General features: G+C 38.4%; 5 protein-coding genes across 7 annotated transcripts; 2 read left to right on the forward strand and 3 right to left on the reverse strand.

Annotated features, from left to right (window-relative positions):
• Nucleotides 1-532: 532 nt before the first annotated feature.
• Nucleotides 533-3367, reverse strand: LOC104800539. Of its 2 annotated transcripts, none has more exons than XM_010523363.2 (5): nucleotides 3033-3367; nucleotides 2345-2451; nucleotides 1767-2238; nucleotides 1576-1694; nucleotides 533-880 (listed from the first exon to the last, which is right to left on the reverse strand). In XM_010523363.2, exons 1-5 carry the CDS (start codon nucleotides 3297-3299, stop codon nucleotides 682-684), a joined length of 1164 nt encoding a protein of 387 aa, XP_010521665.1. In that variant the 5' UTR covers nucleotides 3300-3367; the 3' UTR covers nucleotides 533-681. The 2 variants fall into 2 exon arrangements, with proteins under 2 accessions (XP_010521665.1, XP_019056502.1); XM_019200957.1 differs by having other exon boundaries at nucleotides 2345-2478.
• A 988-nt stretch (nucleotides 3368-4355) lies between these two features.
• LOC104800540 (protein SUPPRESSOR OF K(+) TRANSPORT GROWTH DEFECT 1-like) lies at nucleotides 4356-7477 on the forward strand. The gene is made up of 8 exons (XM_010523365.2): nucleotides 4356-5029; nucleotides 5232-5337; nucleotides 5869-6067; nucleotides 6159-6227; nucleotides 6313-6387; nucleotides 6480-6578; nucleotides 6676-6831; nucleotides 7145-7477. The coding sequence occupies exons 1-8, from the start codon at nucleotides 4558-4560 to the stop codon at nucleotides 7268-7270; spliced, it is 1302 nt and encodes a 433-aa protein (XP_010521667.1). The 5' UTR covers nucleotides 4356-4557; the 3' UTR covers nucleotides 7271-7477.
• Nucleotides 7478-8409: 932 nt separating this feature from the next.
• LOC104800541 (cytochrome P450 94C1-like) lies at nucleotides 8410-10134 on the reverse strand. The gene has a single exon (XM_010523366.1). It carries the CDS (start codon nucleotides 10107-10109, stop codon nucleotides 8628-8630), a length of 1482 nt encoding a protein of 493 aa, XP_010521668.1. The 5' UTR covers nucleotides 10110-10134; the 3' UTR covers nucleotides 8410-8627.
• Nucleotides 10135-14151: 4017 nt separating this feature from the next.
• Nucleotides 14152-15457, forward strand: LOC104800542 (60S acidic ribosomal protein P2-1-like). The gene is made up of 4 exons (XM_010523367.1): nucleotides 14152-14240; nucleotides 14351-14441; nucleotides 14907-15133; nucleotides 15242-15457. Exons 2-4 carry the CDS (start codon nucleotides 14354-14356, stop codon nucleotides 15266-15268), a joined length of 342 nt encoding a protein of 113 aa, XP_010521669.1. The 5' UTR covers nucleotides 14152-14240; nucleotides 14351-14353; the 3' UTR covers nucleotides 15269-15457.
• Nucleotides 15458-15911: 454 nt separating this feature from the next.
• LOC104800543 (uncharacterized protein At2g27730, mitochondrial) lies at nucleotides 15912-17567 on the reverse strand. 2 transcript variants are annotated; one of them, XM_010523368.2, is made up of 4 exons: nucleotides 17490-17567; nucleotides 16762-16880; nucleotides 16304-16342; nucleotides 15912-16199 (listed from the first exon to the last, which is right to left on the reverse strand). In XM_010523368.2, the coding sequence occupies exons 2-4, from the start codon at nucleotides 16861-16863 to the stop codon at nucleotides 15981-15983; spliced, it is 360 nt and encodes a 119-aa protein (XP_010521670.1). In that variant the 5' UTR covers nucleotides 16864-16880; nucleotides 17490-17567; the 3' UTR covers nucleotides 15912-15980. The 2 variants fall into 2 exon arrangements, with proteins under 2 accessions (XP_010521670.1, XP_010521671.1); XM_010523369.2 differs by having other exon boundaries at nucleotides 16762-16883; nucleotides 17490-17554.
• Between the last annotated feature and the right edge of the window lie 112 nt (nucleotides 17568-17679).

The raw sequence follows: 17679 nt of genomic DNA on the forward strand, positions 1-17679 counted from the left end.
AACAAGTAATAGATAAATCGTATATAAATACCTGAATTTTTATAAAAATTTTAAATAAATAACTCAACTATAAAATTTCCAAATAAATACCTAAAATTTTTAAAACTTCCATATAAATACTCAATTTTTTTAAAATTTACCAAATGAATTCAAAATCTATTAACGAACCTGTCGATAATTGACTCAACCGTCAACTAATATTGTTTCATTTGACAAAATTTTAAAATTTTGGTTATTTATTTAGAAGTTTTAAAAAATTTAGATATTTATTTAGAAATTTTATAGTTTAGATATTTATTTGAGAATTTTGTAAAAGTTTATATATTTATATGTGATTTTTCTAAGTAATACAATAAAATAAACAAATCAAATTTTATATTACTGTCTGTACACTTTTATTTTCAGACGACCCATAATGCACCCTGTAGTATTTTATAGTTACTTTCCCTGCCGCAATTATTATTGCAGGCCTATATTTTTTTTCTATATACATTGTTATGATAAAAAAAAATGAAAAAAAGAATATGAAAAATTAAGAAAGAAAATCCGACGAAATTTAGCCCCCCTTTTTATTAAAAAAAAATCAAAACTCAAGTGGTACAACAAAAAATTAGAAGCATAACAAATTGCTAAACCGGGCTCAGGAATGCCGGTTAACCAGTTACCATCGGTTAGGAGCTCTTACCGTATAGCGATAACATAAGCATTCCAAGCATCACATTGCTGAAAGCTCTCAACTTCTTCGTACTTGAGATCACGTCCATGTCCAAACCCCTCGGTCCTTCGCATTTCGGAAGAATCGGGCATTTCTCTCAGCCAAAAATGAACTGATCCAAACCCGGCTTCTTCGAGGCAGTCCTTTATCTCCGGCAATGACCACCTGCATTTTCCATTGGACAATCCAATGATTTCAATTGAGTTTCCGGAATTAGGTTTCGTGTGCGTCATAGATCTATGTATCGTCTACACGAGCGATAACGGTAAAGGAAGGACAGTAAGAGGAGGACACGGATTGTGTCGAGCCAGAACGAGATATTAATATAATTATTTTCATAAGTTATCTGAATCCAAACCCGAACATCTCGGATCTCACGAGATATTATCCAGTCTCGGATCCGTTATGGTCGGTATCCAAGGGTCGGACAAACAAGATCATTTTCGAATATCTACAGATACCCAAACCAGAGATTAAATATGAAATTTCAATATTTTAAAATATATCATATATTAGGAGTTGATTCTGGTTGAGTATCCAATACTTTCGGGTTCCCGAATCCAAACCCAAAATTCAAGAGATTTCAAGAAATGTAATACCTCTAAAACCTAGGGGCAAAAATGTAGGATACCCGTGGGTAACACCCGATCTTGGATCCAATTAATCAACCCCGATTTTCGGGTTTCCCATACATTACCCTTATTGCACTCAAAATGGAAATCGGGGTCCTCAGTGTCTAAAGGTTTTAATGTTCACCAGTCCAACATGCTCTAGTCGGCTTGAGGAACATATTAGGTATTTAACTGTCTTACTTCAGACAAAGAATGGATTGAAAAGCATAAGATCATAGAACAGCTTACAGCCTCCAGCTATAGGAAAATGCATGGCGTAACTTTTTGTTCTGCTTCAGAAGGTGGTAGTGAAGGCTGATCCTCGTCTTCCGACCAATAATGTCGAACTCAGCTTGCTCCCATACATACTGCATCAAAAGAAATCATGCATATAAATCCATGAAACTCGTTGAACTAGCGAAAAAAAAAATCTATTTTACCGTGAAACTGGGGAATCTCCTTTGAAGTTTCAACTGTCCCTCGGCAGAGGTTCCTCCATATAAATCCATCACAAAAATACCGCCTCTCTTTGACAATGCATTACGAGCATTCTTGAAGTAAGAAATCAGTTCAGAGCGTTTGTGGAGACAACAGCAGCTATAGTTGAAAGCACAGACAATGTCCCTCTTCGGTAATGCATCAAGACCATCTTCCTCTAAGGATTTGACTCCAGGATCAGGTGAATCTTCGCTATCACCATCGTTCAATCTCATATTTTGCAGTTCTTCTGAATTGAATTTCACTAGCTTACTCTCGTGAGGACTCAAAACGTTTCCATGAAAAAGCGATATTCTCGAATACCCATCAGCCCCAACTTTACTAATGTTGTTCTCCATGCACCATTCTAGTGCCTCGAGGTCCAAATCTAGTCCTATGGCAGTCCGCCTTGAATCAGTACGCAGCCACTCCACGCTATCAAAATGACTTGCTTCTTAGAATGTAAATGAATTTCTACGCAAAGTGGAAAGTTTCATGAGCTGGCAAGTACACAATTAAAAGCATTGGACTTGCAGTATACCTGAGTAGGGCAGTGCCACAGAAGTCTTCCTGTAGATGTAGAGGCTGCCTTCCACCCACATACATAAGAAAGAACTTCTGTAGGTAGCTTATGTCCCCTTTCGGTGACTGCACCACCATGTAAAATTCCACGAACTTCGATAATAAGAACATAAGAACATACTCAATTACGGCTAGCTCTGAAGCCCATCACACTCAGAACTAATTCTTATCATCAAGGCGTACAATTCCAAATACATACAGTAAAATTAGGCACTGAACACTATAGCCAAGGAAGGGATCCAGATCTGTTAATGAACCAGAAGACAAAAGTATAAACTCTAGATAATGAATAATTCTACGTCCAACTAATATCAAACATCTTTTCTTGATGGCCTTACAGAAACAAGAACAGTGGGCAATCTTAAAATCTACAAAGACTATCACTTCAAGATTTCAATTCCTCACCATTCAATCGGCAAACAAAGTCAGAGTGAAGGTGCTTGGCACAAGAAAGATTCACAATAACATCTCATATTCTTTTCTTAATGATTTTCAAACTCGAGAATTCTCTCACTACAGGCGATTCAAGTACCACTAAGCCGAAATCTTTGCTGTAGTCGTACACTGAAATGCGTTTGTTCCCCGTAACAGTTCACATTTTCTGGGCAACCTAACGGTGAATCATAAATTACGAATAAAACCATTACCTGTACGGATTGTTGGTAGAGAAGGAACTTTGACGGCAAATCAGATGATTGGAGCCCGTCATTTTCCTGTATTTCCTCATCTACATCGTTCCCCTCTTCCTCTCCTTCTTCATCTTTTTCGCGATCGTCGTCGTCGTCGCCGGCCGCAACCCTCGGCGGGTGTTGCTCATACCGATCGATTCCGTCGAAATCTCCCTCATCATTCGGAAAGGATCCTCTCTGGCGACGTCGATTTTGGTGTTTGGGCTTTTTCTCTCGTTTTCCCATGGTTTCTCGTCGTTTCCTTTCGGTTTCTCTGTCGCCGCCAAACAAGGGTTTACTTCCCGTTACCGTAAGGCGTAATGCACCACCAGCCACAGCCTGTTTTTTTCCCGTCCTAGGGCATGAAAAATAAAATATTTGCAATTAGACCCAGAACTCTCACTTGTTACCATTAAGCCACTGTATAATAGAATTACGAATTTTATCCTAGCCAGACTAACATATTACAGATTAATCCACTATTAATCACCGCTTCCTATTTTTTTTTATTGGAAAAATCACAGAAAATCACTATAATTTATTTCCACCTGATTATGCAAAACTATTTCTAATTTTCTATTTGCCTCCCAGTTAATATGATTTATAACATATAGTTATTAGCAGAAACTCATTTACTCAAGAATATCTTTTTTTTTTACTGAATTAAAGTTGACTGAATCCCTAATTCAGTTCATAGGTTTTACATCTCAACATGTTTAATTATTGAGAAATAAATAATATTTTTTGCGTTAAAAAGTTTCATATATAATATGTTTATTTTCAAACTTTTTCAACGTCTTATTATCAAATATATTTTTTAATAAAATATAAATCTTTTTCCAATTTTTTAGTATTAAAACATATTCGAATTTTACATTAATATAATTGTCCCCATTCATACTTTTTCTTTTTGACAAAAAAATAAATAAATAAGTCGTGGCCTCCCCATTCATACTTTGTAGATTATAAATTACGAAATCTCTAGCGACTTTTTATGTTTAAGAATGTTCTTTTTTGGTTAACTTTTCCTCAAGGATTCTCGTTGGAGCTAATTGATAAAGTTTTCCAATTTGACAAAAAAAAAGTAAATTGACCAATTGAGAGTTATTGGCGAAAACTAGAAAATAATTATAAATAAGGGGGTTTAAATTGGAAACGGAGTTTTTCCCTTTTTTTTGTTTCGTTTGTCAAAGCGAGTTCTCTAACTACCTTTTCTCCTCTTCGAAGAGAAAACTAAAAAACCTCGTCGTTTTAGTCTTCTAGATATACTTGCTCCGTCGTTTTGGTACTCGCATTGAATTTTCAACGTAAAAAATTTAGATTATTCTCTGCATTTTCCTCTTCTCCACTCTGCCCTAAAAGGTCGATTCTCTGATTTTCAGAAAGCTCGATCATGAGGCATTCACGGTTCTAGGTTTCCGTCGATTCACAATCATCTGATCCGATTTGCGTGGCACTTTCACGAATTCATATCGAGTAAGTTTTCTGGAAACCCTAAGAAGATATGTACAGCAATTTCAAGGAACAAGCGATCGAGTACGTGAAGCAGGCGGTGCAGGAGGACAATGCCGGGAATTACAGCAAGGCGTTTCCTCTGTATATGAACGCGCTCGAGTACTTCAAGACCCATCTCAAGTACGAGAAAAACCCTAAGATCAGGGAAGCCATCACCCAAAAATTCACCGAGTATCTCCGCCGCGCCGAGGAGATCCGTACCGTCCTCGATGAAGGTGGACCTGGTCCCGGATCCAACGGCGACGCCGCTGTCGCCACGCGGCCGAAGAGCAAGAAGGATGGAGAAGGCGGCGGAGACGGTGAGGATCCAGAGCAGTCGAAGCTCCGAGCTGGCTTGAACTCCGCGATCATCAGGGAGAAGCCGAACGTCAGGTGGACCGATGTCGCTGGGCTCGAGAGCGCAAAGCAGGCTTTGCAGGAAGCTGTGATTTTACCCGTTAAGTTTCCGCAGTTCTTCACCGGTAAAATTTTTAGCTTTTAGGTTGTATGGTTAACTGCATTAGTTTCTAGTTATGCATCTGATGAATGATCTTAATTTGCTGCTATAAATTCTGCTTCATTATATTCGAATTTTTATTATAGATGTTAATGGATATTATGGTAATGGGTGGGGTTAATGGCTTTGATTATTTCCGTTGATCAGAATTGTTGGCTATGATTTAGGAAAGAGGCGGCCATGGCGGGCTTTTCTATTGTATGGGCCTCCAGGAACGGGGAAGTCTTACCTGGCCAAGGCTGTTGCCACTGAAGCGGAATCTACATTTTTCAGGTAATATATGTCTTAAGATTTTCCAATGCCTCTTCTAGAACTTGGATTGTTGTAGAACATACCGAGTTTTCTACAAGTAGTGATTCATCTGATGAACTGCGGCATCTTCTTGTAACAGCTTTATCAATTTCTGCTAACTTTAGATGTTATCACAAGGCCAGATGGAAATACCTTTTCTATAGTCTTGTTTTGAATCTAAATGGCTTATGAGAGGACCGATTTATATGGATTAGATTTAGCCATTTGTGTGAATGTTTAGGCTTTAACCTACCCCAACCCCAACCCCTTCCCCTACCGTGTTCATGCAAAGTTCTTGATCACAAACATGCATACCTCGCTGAATACTTTAGCGGATCTAAGTTTGGTCCTGTGATGGAGACTTGTTATAAACCAAGCTGGCATTCCTTATGCTATATTTTTTGCTTCGTTTTTATATGCTTAGATCGTTAGGTCTTCTGGTTTATTGTTTTTATGCTTGGAATGCGTCATGGCTTTTGATTAGCTATTTCATTTTTGCCTCCCACCCACTAGTGTATCTTCGTCAGATCTGGTATCAAAGTGGATGGGCGAAAGTGAAAAGCTAGTGGCAAACCTTTTCGAGATGGCCCGTGAAAGTACTCCATCAATCATTTTCATCGATGAGATTGATTCCTTGTGTGGTCAACGTGGAGAAGGCAATGAGAGTGAAGCTTCACGGCGTATTAAAACAGAGCTTCTTGTGCAAATGCAGGTGCAAAGCTTTCTGAACCTAACCTTGTGTGCTTCGGTTTTTGTATAAAGTTTCATCTCACTCATTCCTTATCTCATTTTTCTTTCGATAGGGTGTTGGACACAATGATGAAAAGGTTCTTGTGCTTGCAGCAACAAATACGCCTTACGCCCTTGATCAGGTTACAGCCATAATCAGTATATTGGTTTGAGATTTCCTTCTCATGTTTAGAATATTTCGGATTGTTTATACATTTCTGATCTCAGGCTATTCGGCGACGTTTTGATAAGCGTATCTATATCCCTCTCCCTGATGCAAAGGCTCGGCAACACATGTTCAAAGTATTAAAGAAAACGTCTTTGTGACACATTACTCAAATCGCATCGTTTGAGGAGAGAATCTGTAGCTAATCATTCCACTATATAACGTGCAGGTGCATTTGGGAGATACTCCTCATAACTTGACCGAAGCTGATTTTGAATATTTAGGTCGAAGGACAGAAGGGTTTTCCGGTTCTGATGTATCAGTTTGTGTAGGTGGCTTGACTCCGAGTATCATCACTTGTTTCAATTGTTGTGTGCCTCTTCTACTGGCCCGTAGATAAAACAGTCTTTTTTTGGATCTGTCAGGTGAAAGATGTTCTGTTTGAACCTGTTCGTAAAACCCAGGATGCCATGTTCTTTTTCAAGACCCCGGATGGTATGTGGACGCCTTGCGGGCCTAAGCAACCCGGTGCTATCCAAACTACCATGCAGGATCTGGCCACAAAAGGCTTGGCTTCAAAGGTAAATCATCGTATTTTCGAAATTTATCTGATTCAAAACTCTTGGGCTACTACGTATTTGTGGAAAGATGTGAGCTTTTTAGCACGGGAATGCAAATCTATGTGTATGGTTAGTTGGTTACCATGAGAATTCCTGGAAAGTTCTTGTAGTTGTGATGAAGTACCGAGGAATAGATGAAAATCCAGAATGAAGAAGAAAATTGGAGACTTGGAATGTTGGGTTTTTGGTAGAAGAGTCATACATGAGTTTTTTTTACCTGTTTGTGGTAAAAGTTCAAGCCCTGGAAACTAAAAAAACAATGTTTGGTCGACAGATAATACCGCCGGTGATATCGAGAACGGATTTCGAGAAGGTGCTGGCGAGACAGAGGCCAACCGTGAGCAAAAGCGACCTTGATGTCCATGAGAGATTCACCAAGGAGTTTGGTGAAGAAGGTTAATATATATCACGCGCTCATGTTTCTCAGTATTACATATATATATATCAGTTTCTTCTTCGAATCTCAGGGAAGATCACTGAATGAAACTCCCCTCCCCACTTATGTATGTACCTGAGATCGAACAAAGTCATGTTTGATGCTCAACAATGTACTTTGCGTGTTCCGAATTGTGTAAAGAACAGTTTCCCCGACGGATCCACGGATATCGATCTAGCGGGTATCCAAACTTTGGGAAATCCGATCGTCAGGGAGTGTGAGCTCAGGTCTTTTGCCCATGAGAACACTGGGCCGCAGGTGAGGACCTCAGCCGCAAGTTTTCTTTATCTACCAAAAAATCCTCGTCACTCTGCCCTGTCGAATCGTCGGCAAGATAACCGCCGACTGCCCGGTCCCGGTAGGCTTGGATAAACGAGGACGAGGCCGAAATAGTTCGATAGAAAAATCAACCGAGTCTAGGTAAGTACCCAAATAATTTAGATGTCTGACCCGCAACCACCCCTAGTTCCGTGATCTTCCGGGCTTTGGCACAGACTCACATGTCTGAATTGATGTATCTCGTAATCCATAAATTTATCTGAGTTTTTAGTCTAATCATGTCTTCTGAAAAAACAGAAAAATCTATATCAATATTTTTCTTCAAATAAGATTCAAACCTAAATTGTAAATGAGTTTTATTCCCTCATGAGTTTTGAGATTTTAATTAGATAATCCCATCGAAAAAATCAAGAGAATCCATAGATAAAACCTGGATATTCAAGGCCCCCATCCCTGGTTTAATTTTAATTTTGTTATTGGCGAATATTATATGGTAACAAAGCCGAAATTATAGGAAAGATAGCTATTTTTAATAATACCCGGAGAAAAACGACAAAATTAAATGCGTGCGGGTTTTGACCTTTATAGTTTTACGCATTTTTCATGTACATTAAATAAAAACGAACGATATATTATAACAGCAATACGACGGTGATAATAAGTCAATACTAATAAACAACAAATAGTTACCCATCATTAATTAAGATAATCATTTAGCTAACATTTGATTAAAATAAAAGGTAATGTTTTTTTTCCTCGCGCGACATGCCAAAGTATAACCGAACCAATCATAAAATACTTAATCCAATTCAACATAAACTAGATCGGGGATCACACGACACGATTATTAAAATTAATCAAGCCAAGCCTAATCACCCCTCCGGCCGAAGCGAGATTACAGAAATGCCCACGTGGCTTGTTTTTACATTGATGATAATGTTAACAACAAGAGTATCCAACATGCTAACATTAATTGTTGGTCAAACTATTTACGTCTGCATTGATCTAAATATGGAAATATAATTAATACAGTTTAAGTGCTTTAACCTCTCCTTTGCCTGACCCTAACAGGCAAACCACCACTCATGGTGGCCGTGAGCCCGGGTGCGAACTTCGGAGTCCGAGAAATCGGGTCGGTAACCACGACCCGTATTTCGAATCTTCGGATAATGGCTGCGGCCACAGATTTCATCTCCATGATCGCCAAGTCTTTTCCGATACAAATCCTAGCCCCGGCTTGGAAAACCGGGTATTTAACTGGATTTTCCGGTCTAAAATTGCCGGTTTTGTCCAACCACCTCTCGGGTCTGAATTCCTCGCAGTCAGGTCCCCAAACCCGACCCATCCGAGCCATCGCGTATGGATGGTACGTCACCCTCGTCCCGATCTCCACAAACGTACCGTCAGCTAAAACGTCGTCGTTTAGGGCGAATTTCGAGTCAAATTGAACCGGTGGAAGCAGTCTCATGCTCTCGTAAAGCGTTGCATGCAAATAATTCATTTCTCGCATTTGATCAAAAGTCGCCGTGACCGGGTCTAAACCGGGACCCATTACCCGGTCCAGTTCCTCCAGGATCCGGTTCTTCACCTCAGGGTGCCGGTTTAACAGCCAAAAAACCCCGGTTAAACCGGAAGCAACTGTGTCCCGACCGGCTAAAAGGAAACTAACGACGATATCTCGTAGATATTCGTCGTCATCTCCGACAACCGCCATGAATCTCGAGATCAAGTCATTGTTGTCCATACCTAAACCGGTTTTTCGCCGTTGGTTTATCAATTCTCCGGCTAACCGGTTTATCACATCAATCGATTGCTTCAGCTTCTTCTCCGAACCAATGTTCAAGAACCGTTTGATCTTCCAAAAGATCGGAGACGGAGACAACGCGCGTTGCGCTGACAACGTGGACGCGATGTCGAACGCAACCGCGAATTCCGAGGTGGTTAACGGTAACCGGAGACAAACCGGGTCCAACCCGAAAGACAATTTGCTGATCGTATCGAACGAGAATCTCCGGAAAACATCTTGAAGATCGAGATCAAGATCATCACCACGATCGTCATCGAAGTGTTGCAGGAGAGGGACAAGCCTCGTCTCGATCTCGTCCCTGACGATGTCGTGAGCGAAGGCCCTGACCGAGACGCTGCCGAGTTCGATGCTGGAGAGTTTCCTCTGGAAACGCCACGCGTCACCGTCGGAGTTGAAGATCCCGCGGCCCAGGAGGTCTCCGAGAATGTCGGAGAACTGCTTGCCTTTAGGGTAGTTGTCGAAACGTGTCTTGAGAACGTGCTCGACGTTGGCGGGATTTGCGGTGACGACGTTGTTGAGGACGTGGACTTTGATCGTCGATGTCGGAGATCGTCTGAGAAGATGAGAGTACCAGTCGCAGAGGTTGTCGAATTCGTTTCTCCAGCTCGACGTGAGATATGCATGGCAGATTTCGCAGTTGCAGTATCGTAATTTCTGGTGGAGGAGTCTGAGGAAGAAAAAGAAGAAGAAGATGGAGAAGAAGACGAACATTAACATCTTTGTTTTGAGAGAGAGAGAGAGAGAGAGAGAGAGAGAGAGAGAGAGAGAGAGAGATGTGAGAGGAAGGGTTGAGGGGATACGAGCAAGCGGAAGCCAATAAATAGAGCGGTAATGGAGATTTAGGCTGACATGTGTTTAGTTACATTTTCTTAAGAAAAGAATAAACCTAAAAAGAATCTAACATTTAATTATTATCACGGCTAGTGGCATAATAACAATCAACACAATATTATTATTTACAACGTGGCATCTTTTGCTTACATAATTCGAGTACATTATAAATTGTTTTGGACATGTTTTCATGAAATTTAATAATTTATAATAGAATTTACGGAGACCACGTTATAGTGCCACCGTTGTAGATTATAAATGATTTCTTTAAAATCTCGAACATTAATCGGGGTGAAAGGTTAGAAACTTTATGTCATAATCATGATTATTTTCATATGTTATCTCCATTTAGATAAATAAACGGCCGGAGTTTATTCAAGCTATCATAATCATATAAAAATAGAATCTGCGGCTCTTCGTTCACATCCTATTAAAAAAAAATATTAATTGCAAAAACGCCATATACTACAATTTGTTGTCCTTACGATTGGTTTATTCTATTTATCGGATTTACGTTGCCAACTCTATTTTCCTTTAGTGGCTAAATCTAGTTTCATATGAACAAGTGGCCCGTGACTGGTAAAAGCAGTTTGCTACAGTAAAAAAAAATGGCGAAAGAATTCATAACTGCCCAATTGTGCACGCGATTAAAATATGGTTTAAGAATATTTTTATAAAAAAAATATTTAAAATGTTTTTTAACAAAATATTTTATGAACACTCGAAGGCGACAAAAAGTAGTTTAGAACCACTAGACATCTGGTATGGTACTCACCTGTCTGAGCCGAATTTTTGCGGAAAATTTAATCGTGCACTAATAGAGAAAGAGATGGAGAATCATTGGATTTCACATTATTCAACATGTAACATTACAATATTTATAGCATAAACAAAATCATAAAATATCTTATTTAATAAATATAAAAATCTAAAATATAGAAATCAAATCAAATCTAAATATTACGTAATCTTCTCAAATCTTCTTCATATCTCTTTACATGCACCTTTATACAAAAAATCTAAAAATCCAAAACAAACCAACTTATTTTTAAGAAATTTCTTATTTGTTTATAAATATATAGATCATATAAGAATCTTCAAAAAGATATAAACATTCTAATAACATGGTAACGATGGTGTAGCATTTATTTGACGTTGATATCGAAATGTTTAACAGGTTACATCAATTTTGACGTTGATATTGTTGATTGGTAGTTTTTTTTTAACTATTTGTATATTTTTCATACTGTTTTTTAAAATTTGTATATTGAAATGATTAAAATCATGACTTTGTATAGAGACGTTAAAAGAGCCGACTTGGACCAGATCAGATCGGTTCGTTTCGAGCCAGCTCATTTTTAACCCACTTCGTTAAACCCGTTTTTATTCGAGTCAGAAAATTTATAACTCAGCCTAAGTCGCCTAGTTCACGAGTCGATTCATATTTTTCTAAATACCTAAAAAACTCATATCAAATTATACAAAAACATATCCAAATAATAGATCAATATAAAAAGAACATAACAATACATCCATCCATATATAAACAGATCTTAATCCATCTTTAAATAGATTAAATCATAATCCATCCATGTACAAAAAACTATTTTCAGATCATAATCCATCCATATATAAACATGTCTTAATCCATGTACAACCATCTTCATATCCTAATTCATGTATAAAAAAATTATCTCCATATCAAAATATCATATCAAACAATATCAACACTTTTAAGTTTCAACATAAAAAATCTTTTTTTTACTCCAGCTCCCGAGCCAGCTCGCAAGTCGACCGAGCTAGCTCGTCTGAGCTCGGCTCGTGGCGAATTGGCTCACTCACCCCGTTTTTTATTCGGGTTTAGATATTCTTGCATCGACTCGATAAAAAGGAGCCAACATCGAATTGGTTGGCGAGTTTGATTCGTTTTGACATCTCTACCCTTATATATGAACTATTTATTTAATTATAATATCAACAAAGGCGAAAGCTGTTAATATATCATTTTTTTAAATCCAAAATATCGTCGACATAAAAAATAAATAAAAGTTTGATAGTATACTGTCCAATTTCTACAGAAATGAAATTTAAACAAAACCATATAGAAAATATTAAAGGCGTTATTGGTGGGCGGTGTTCGTAAAGTGCAATGTGACAGATGCTCTGGACCGACGCTCTAATTTTGAGGGCATGCATCATCTGCAACGTGCACAACATGCACAACATGTGAACATTTTAAAGCACATTTATCTTGGAAAAATGTGGCATTTGAAAATATAATATATTTATATAACGTATGGTGTTTATATTATATATATATATATATATATTATGTGCTAAAATCATTTGATTTCTTGCATTTTTTATATGATATAACGTTGAAATCTGTATTTTGAATTGTACAATACGAGGGTCTAAGTATCGAACTTTTGTCTGTAACCATTAAAAGGGCGAGATTATAACGTTTCTATCTCATATAATATATCGTTCCTATTATTATATTTTGCCATAAAAGGTAGCCCATTATATAATTTAATTAAATTTGTGTGAATCTAGTGGCGCCGTGGTTACACCCACTGGCTTATAATGATAATGACGTTACGTTTAATTAATTATACAGAGCACATGGGATTTATATAACTTTATATTTAAACAGTGATTAGACCGACGATTAAGATTAATTTATGTCATAAATCAACATCCAAATCCTACTTTAATTATGTAACTTGAGAAAACATTGTAGTGCGAAGCATTAAATTAAAGCGAGGACCGAAAGATTCTATTTTATTTTTTAACCATGTGTTTCGTCATATGCTTCTGATTAGATGTAATCATTTTTTTTCCAATTTTAATTATTTATGCTAACTAATAAATAAAACTGTTGACTTATTATTATAAGTACTAATGATGAAGTTTTATATAATTTTATTATTTATTAAATACGTATGCATGATAATACTCGAGAGCAAAATTAAAATGTTGGGCCGAGAAAGACAAATGCGAGAGCAAGGGGACTACTAGGCTTGGCGAGATTCAAGAAAAGAGGGCCGAGACAGCGGTGTAAAACGGGTTGCCCCGGTCCAATCCAGCCCGGATCGTCCCGATCTGAAAATTTTTTAGCTCAATCCAATCCAACCCGATTTTTAGCGAGCCAAAAATAGATCAACCTATCTAAGATCGTCTTAACTCGCGAACCAAACGAGCCGACCCGCGAACCAAATATATAAATTTTAAAAATAAAATTTTCATACTAAAAAATATTTAAAAATAATTTTAATATTTAAAATATTTTTAAAATATAATAAAAAATCAAATTTTAAACAAAATAAACAAAATATGTAATAAAAATCAAATTTGTATATATAAAAAAATATATAAAAATATTAAAATTTTTTTAAAAAAATATTTTTTCTGTCCTGCGAGCCAGTCCAGATCGTGACGGGTGGCTCGTGTGGCCTATTTTTTTATGGACTTAAAATACTTGAGTTTGACTCGAAAAAATATGGGTTGGCTCATGAGCCAGCCCACAAACCGGACTCATTTTAGATCCCTAGGCCGAGATGAGAGATACATCCATGCATACAAGAGAATTCAAAGTAGAATTGTGGAATAACTTTTTTTTGGGCTTTTCAATCGATGGGCTAATTCCATTTTCGTCATGGAATGTTGGCATAGTCAATTTGATCAAAACATGTAGGCCCAATTATAATTGGACTGTCTGGAGAGGAATTTATTCCCCGCCCTTTAGGACCATGAAATGTCCAAAAGACTCTTTACTCTCTTTATTTAACTGGGCTTGCACTAGGCCCATTTTCCGAAAGCCCATTACTTTATCCGTAATAAGCTGACAAATGCGAGGGCAGAAATGGAAACGTCGAAGTTGAACGAGAGAGCACAAAAAAAACCCTAGCTATATAAATCACATTATATATATTTACCATTCTCTCTACAACCTAGAATAAACTCTAAAGAGCCAACCAGATCGAAACGCCTCTGCGAGATCCAGCAACTTCTAGAGTACGCGATTTCGTTTCCATCTCTCTTTCTGGCTGCTGGATTATCTGTCGGATTCCTCGTTGTGTTCTTCTCCCCTGACGTGTATTTCTCTCTCTTGTTTGTTTGGTCAGAAAATGAAGGTGGTCGCCGCGTTCTTGCTCTCCGTTTTGGGTGGCAAAGCTTCGCCTACAGCTGAAGACATCAAAGACATTCTCGGATCAGGTTCGTACCCTTTTCTTTCGTTTCGCTTAGGTTCATTGAAATTTTCGATTATAGAAGATTGGATTATCCGCGTAAATTACTCCGACATAACTTGAGTAATTTAGATTCCTTGCAAGCGAGATAGAAGAATTCGATAGTGATCTGGGCTTCCATACTGTGAGTTGTTATACGGGTCTATGTGATACTACTGTCTGTGGTTGCAAATGAAGGATAACCTAAATAGAAGCTAATTATAAAGTGGGTTAGATATATTATGTTGAGTGATCAAGTTTCTCTCCGTCTAACGCTCAAAAATGATTTTCTTTTTCTTGTGATTTCAAACATATGTTCTGCATCTGTAATCTGCTGCCTTGTAATAATGTGATTATTTTTGAAGAATGTAACTACAGAGGGGTTTCATTGTTGTTGAATCTTTGTGTATTGAGGAGCAAGTTATGAGAATATGCTTTTGTTTTTTTTGTACAGTTGGTGCCGAGGCTAGTGATGAGGAGATTCAGCTTCTGTTGAAGGAAGTCAGTGGCAAGGACATCACCGAACTGATTGCAGCTGGTCGGGAGAAGCTGGCTTCTGTGCCATCTGGTGGTGGTGTGGCAGTTGCTGCTGCTCCTGCTGCCGGTGGTGGTGGTGCAGCTGCTCCTGCCGCCGAGGAGAAGAAAGAAGAGAAGAAGGAAGAAAAGGAAGAATCCGATGATGTAAGTTTTTTCTCTTATTTTGATTGGAAAACCACTACTGAAACATTGCGTTGAAGCTTCGTCTTGGTTTCTAACTTGGGTTTTTGTGGGTTGGTGTGTTTCTTGCAGGACATGGGATTCAGTCTTTTCGACTAAGCTTCTTGTTTCTCTCTGGTTTTGTTTTCTTGATAATGTTTATTTTCATCTTTGTTTTGTTAAACTGTTTGAGATTTTACAAGTCTTTACATTTAGTTTGTAGTCTTGAATCTTTGCCGGAATTCTCAACGGAGTTTGGTTTAGATTATGATGCAGACCTGTTCTTTACTTGTGTTTCGGTTTCTAACATCTTCCAATCTTTTGGGAACTCCAGTTATCGCCTCAGTGATCATATCCATTAATTCTCATTATCGTGGCTTAGATTTCGATCTTGCAAAGCACGAGAAAGCAATCTTCCTTGGGCTAATTTTCTTGTAGACGATTCTATGGTCGGCTCTCTCCTCTTTTTTAAACTCCATTGCACCTTTGGACCATTTAACAAATGTTTGTCTTGTTAGAGGTATAACTACCTTCAAGCTTGATGTGGAATTGGTGAAGAAAATTCTTGGTAAACGGGTTTTTTTTAATTCGACCATTAGGTAAACGGGTTTGAAAGATCTTTCTAAATTGCCCCCAAAAAAAATTCACTTGAGCGAAAGATAACCAAACTTGAGATAAACTGAAATCTTGTCGAAGCAAGAACTAAACCCATGTAGAGAGGAAACATAACGCAACAAGTCAAAATCCAAATCTGCTGCATACGAAAACATGCTTCAATTATTCCCAGTTTTTTTTTTACCTCGCAGAAGCCCCAAATCCCGAAGTTCCGAACTCAGTCTTGAGCCTCTGGCTGCTTCTTTCCGCCGGATTTCATGTACCATCCCACTGCCCCTATGATGGTCACTGCACCAGCAACCACCGCATAGTTTCGGTACTTGTCCTCCGATACTTTGGGGGCTGATTCTCCCGATGAGGATGCTGCCTCGCTCGTCTTGGCTTGAGTTCCCGAGCCACCAGCTTCCGCGGCAGGTTGTTCTCCCGGCTTCGGTCCCTGAGTCAAGGAAAACGAGATTTAGGTAACTGATATTTTTCTTTTGTCAAGTGAGCTACTTGTGTAATAGACTGCTTGTTCGAGGTGAGAGAATTCATTCACACCTTCCGAGCGATCTTCTCAAGCTTCTCTTGCTCCATTTTCTGCAACAATGAACTTTGGTCAGTTTGAAGATTAGTTTGTATTATATTCAATAAGTAAGAGAGTTTTTACTCGAAATATGTAGAGAAAACAAGCAGATATGCTGTAAACAGATTTTTGCTTTGGATAAGAAAGTTCTACTGTGCTTCTGGCTGAATTTGGAACCGAAATAATTTAAACAATCGACAACTGGTTTCGGACACCAGTGCAAAGGCAGACGCATGGCAAAAGTTTACTCATCAACAAATCCAAATTCTCTGATATATCCAAACAGAGGCAAAGAACATCAGCTAATAAAGGAAACACAGAAAATGAGCAAGACTTTGAAGAACTTATGTGCAGCAGCTAAAAAATCCACATGGCACACAATTCCACGTTTAGAACCCTGGAATCTCTGGCTTATACGAATCCATAAAAATACCTTGATGTAAACGTTTTCTGCAGCTTTTTCCTCTTCACCGAGAACTTTTCCACCACTAGAGAACCTACGAGAAACAAATCTCAAAGCACTTCTGGTCGCCATGGTGAGTGAAGATTACCCTGCTGTCAATAAAGGTATTCAAATCCATTAAACTTGCAGCAAGTGGCTTCAACGAGTCAAAAGAAGCGCTCAGCATTAACGTGATGATATAATATTTTGAACCCTAAACTTAAAAAACTGAAGACAGACGAAACAAATTGAACGTCGAAACACATCTATCACGAAGGAAGGATACTACACAAAAGAAAGAAGAAAAGATAAATGCGATGGAACTGCATCCACAATCAGAATATAAAAATCCCATCAAAGAAACTGAGTAAATCGGAAAAGGCTAAATGGCTGATCCAACTCGAGAATGACCATGGTGTTTCAGATCATTTGAACATAAGAACCAAACATGCAACCAAATCGAGACAAATTACGCAACAAGAAATCACGAATAGTTCATCCAAAACTCCGACGATATAAATCTAAAACGATCATCGAGACAAAAACAGGCATTCATATAGCTACACGAACGCTAGCACCCAAACCTAATCTGAACCCATATGAATGGAGTCAAACCCCGAAACAACCATTCTTCCTACTCGAAATACCGAGAATTCCAATCAAATCGAAAGACGAACAAAAGATTGTAGGGATTGAAGATGATCGGAAGGGATCGGTACCTCGTCGCCGCGCGTTCGTCTCGTCGGATATGAAGATTCCTCACCAAGTATCTGATGGAAGGGATGCGGAGTGAAACGAAGAAAGGGTTACGAAATGAGTTAAATGGGCCATTGAAGAACAAAAAGCCTTGACCAACTAACCATTGGGCCGGACCGGACAAACCGGGCGCGTACCGGTTTGGACCGGTTT

The sequence above is a fragment of the Tarenaya hassleriana genome, unplaced genomic scaffold (genome assembly GCF_000463585.1).
Source record: "Tarenaya hassleriana unplaced genomic scaffold, ASM46358v1 Cleome7, whole genome shotgun sequence".
In the NCBI taxonomy this organism is placed as follows: Eukaryota; Viridiplantae; Streptophyta; class Magnoliopsida; order Brassicales; family Cleomaceae; genus Tarenaya; species Tarenaya hassleriana.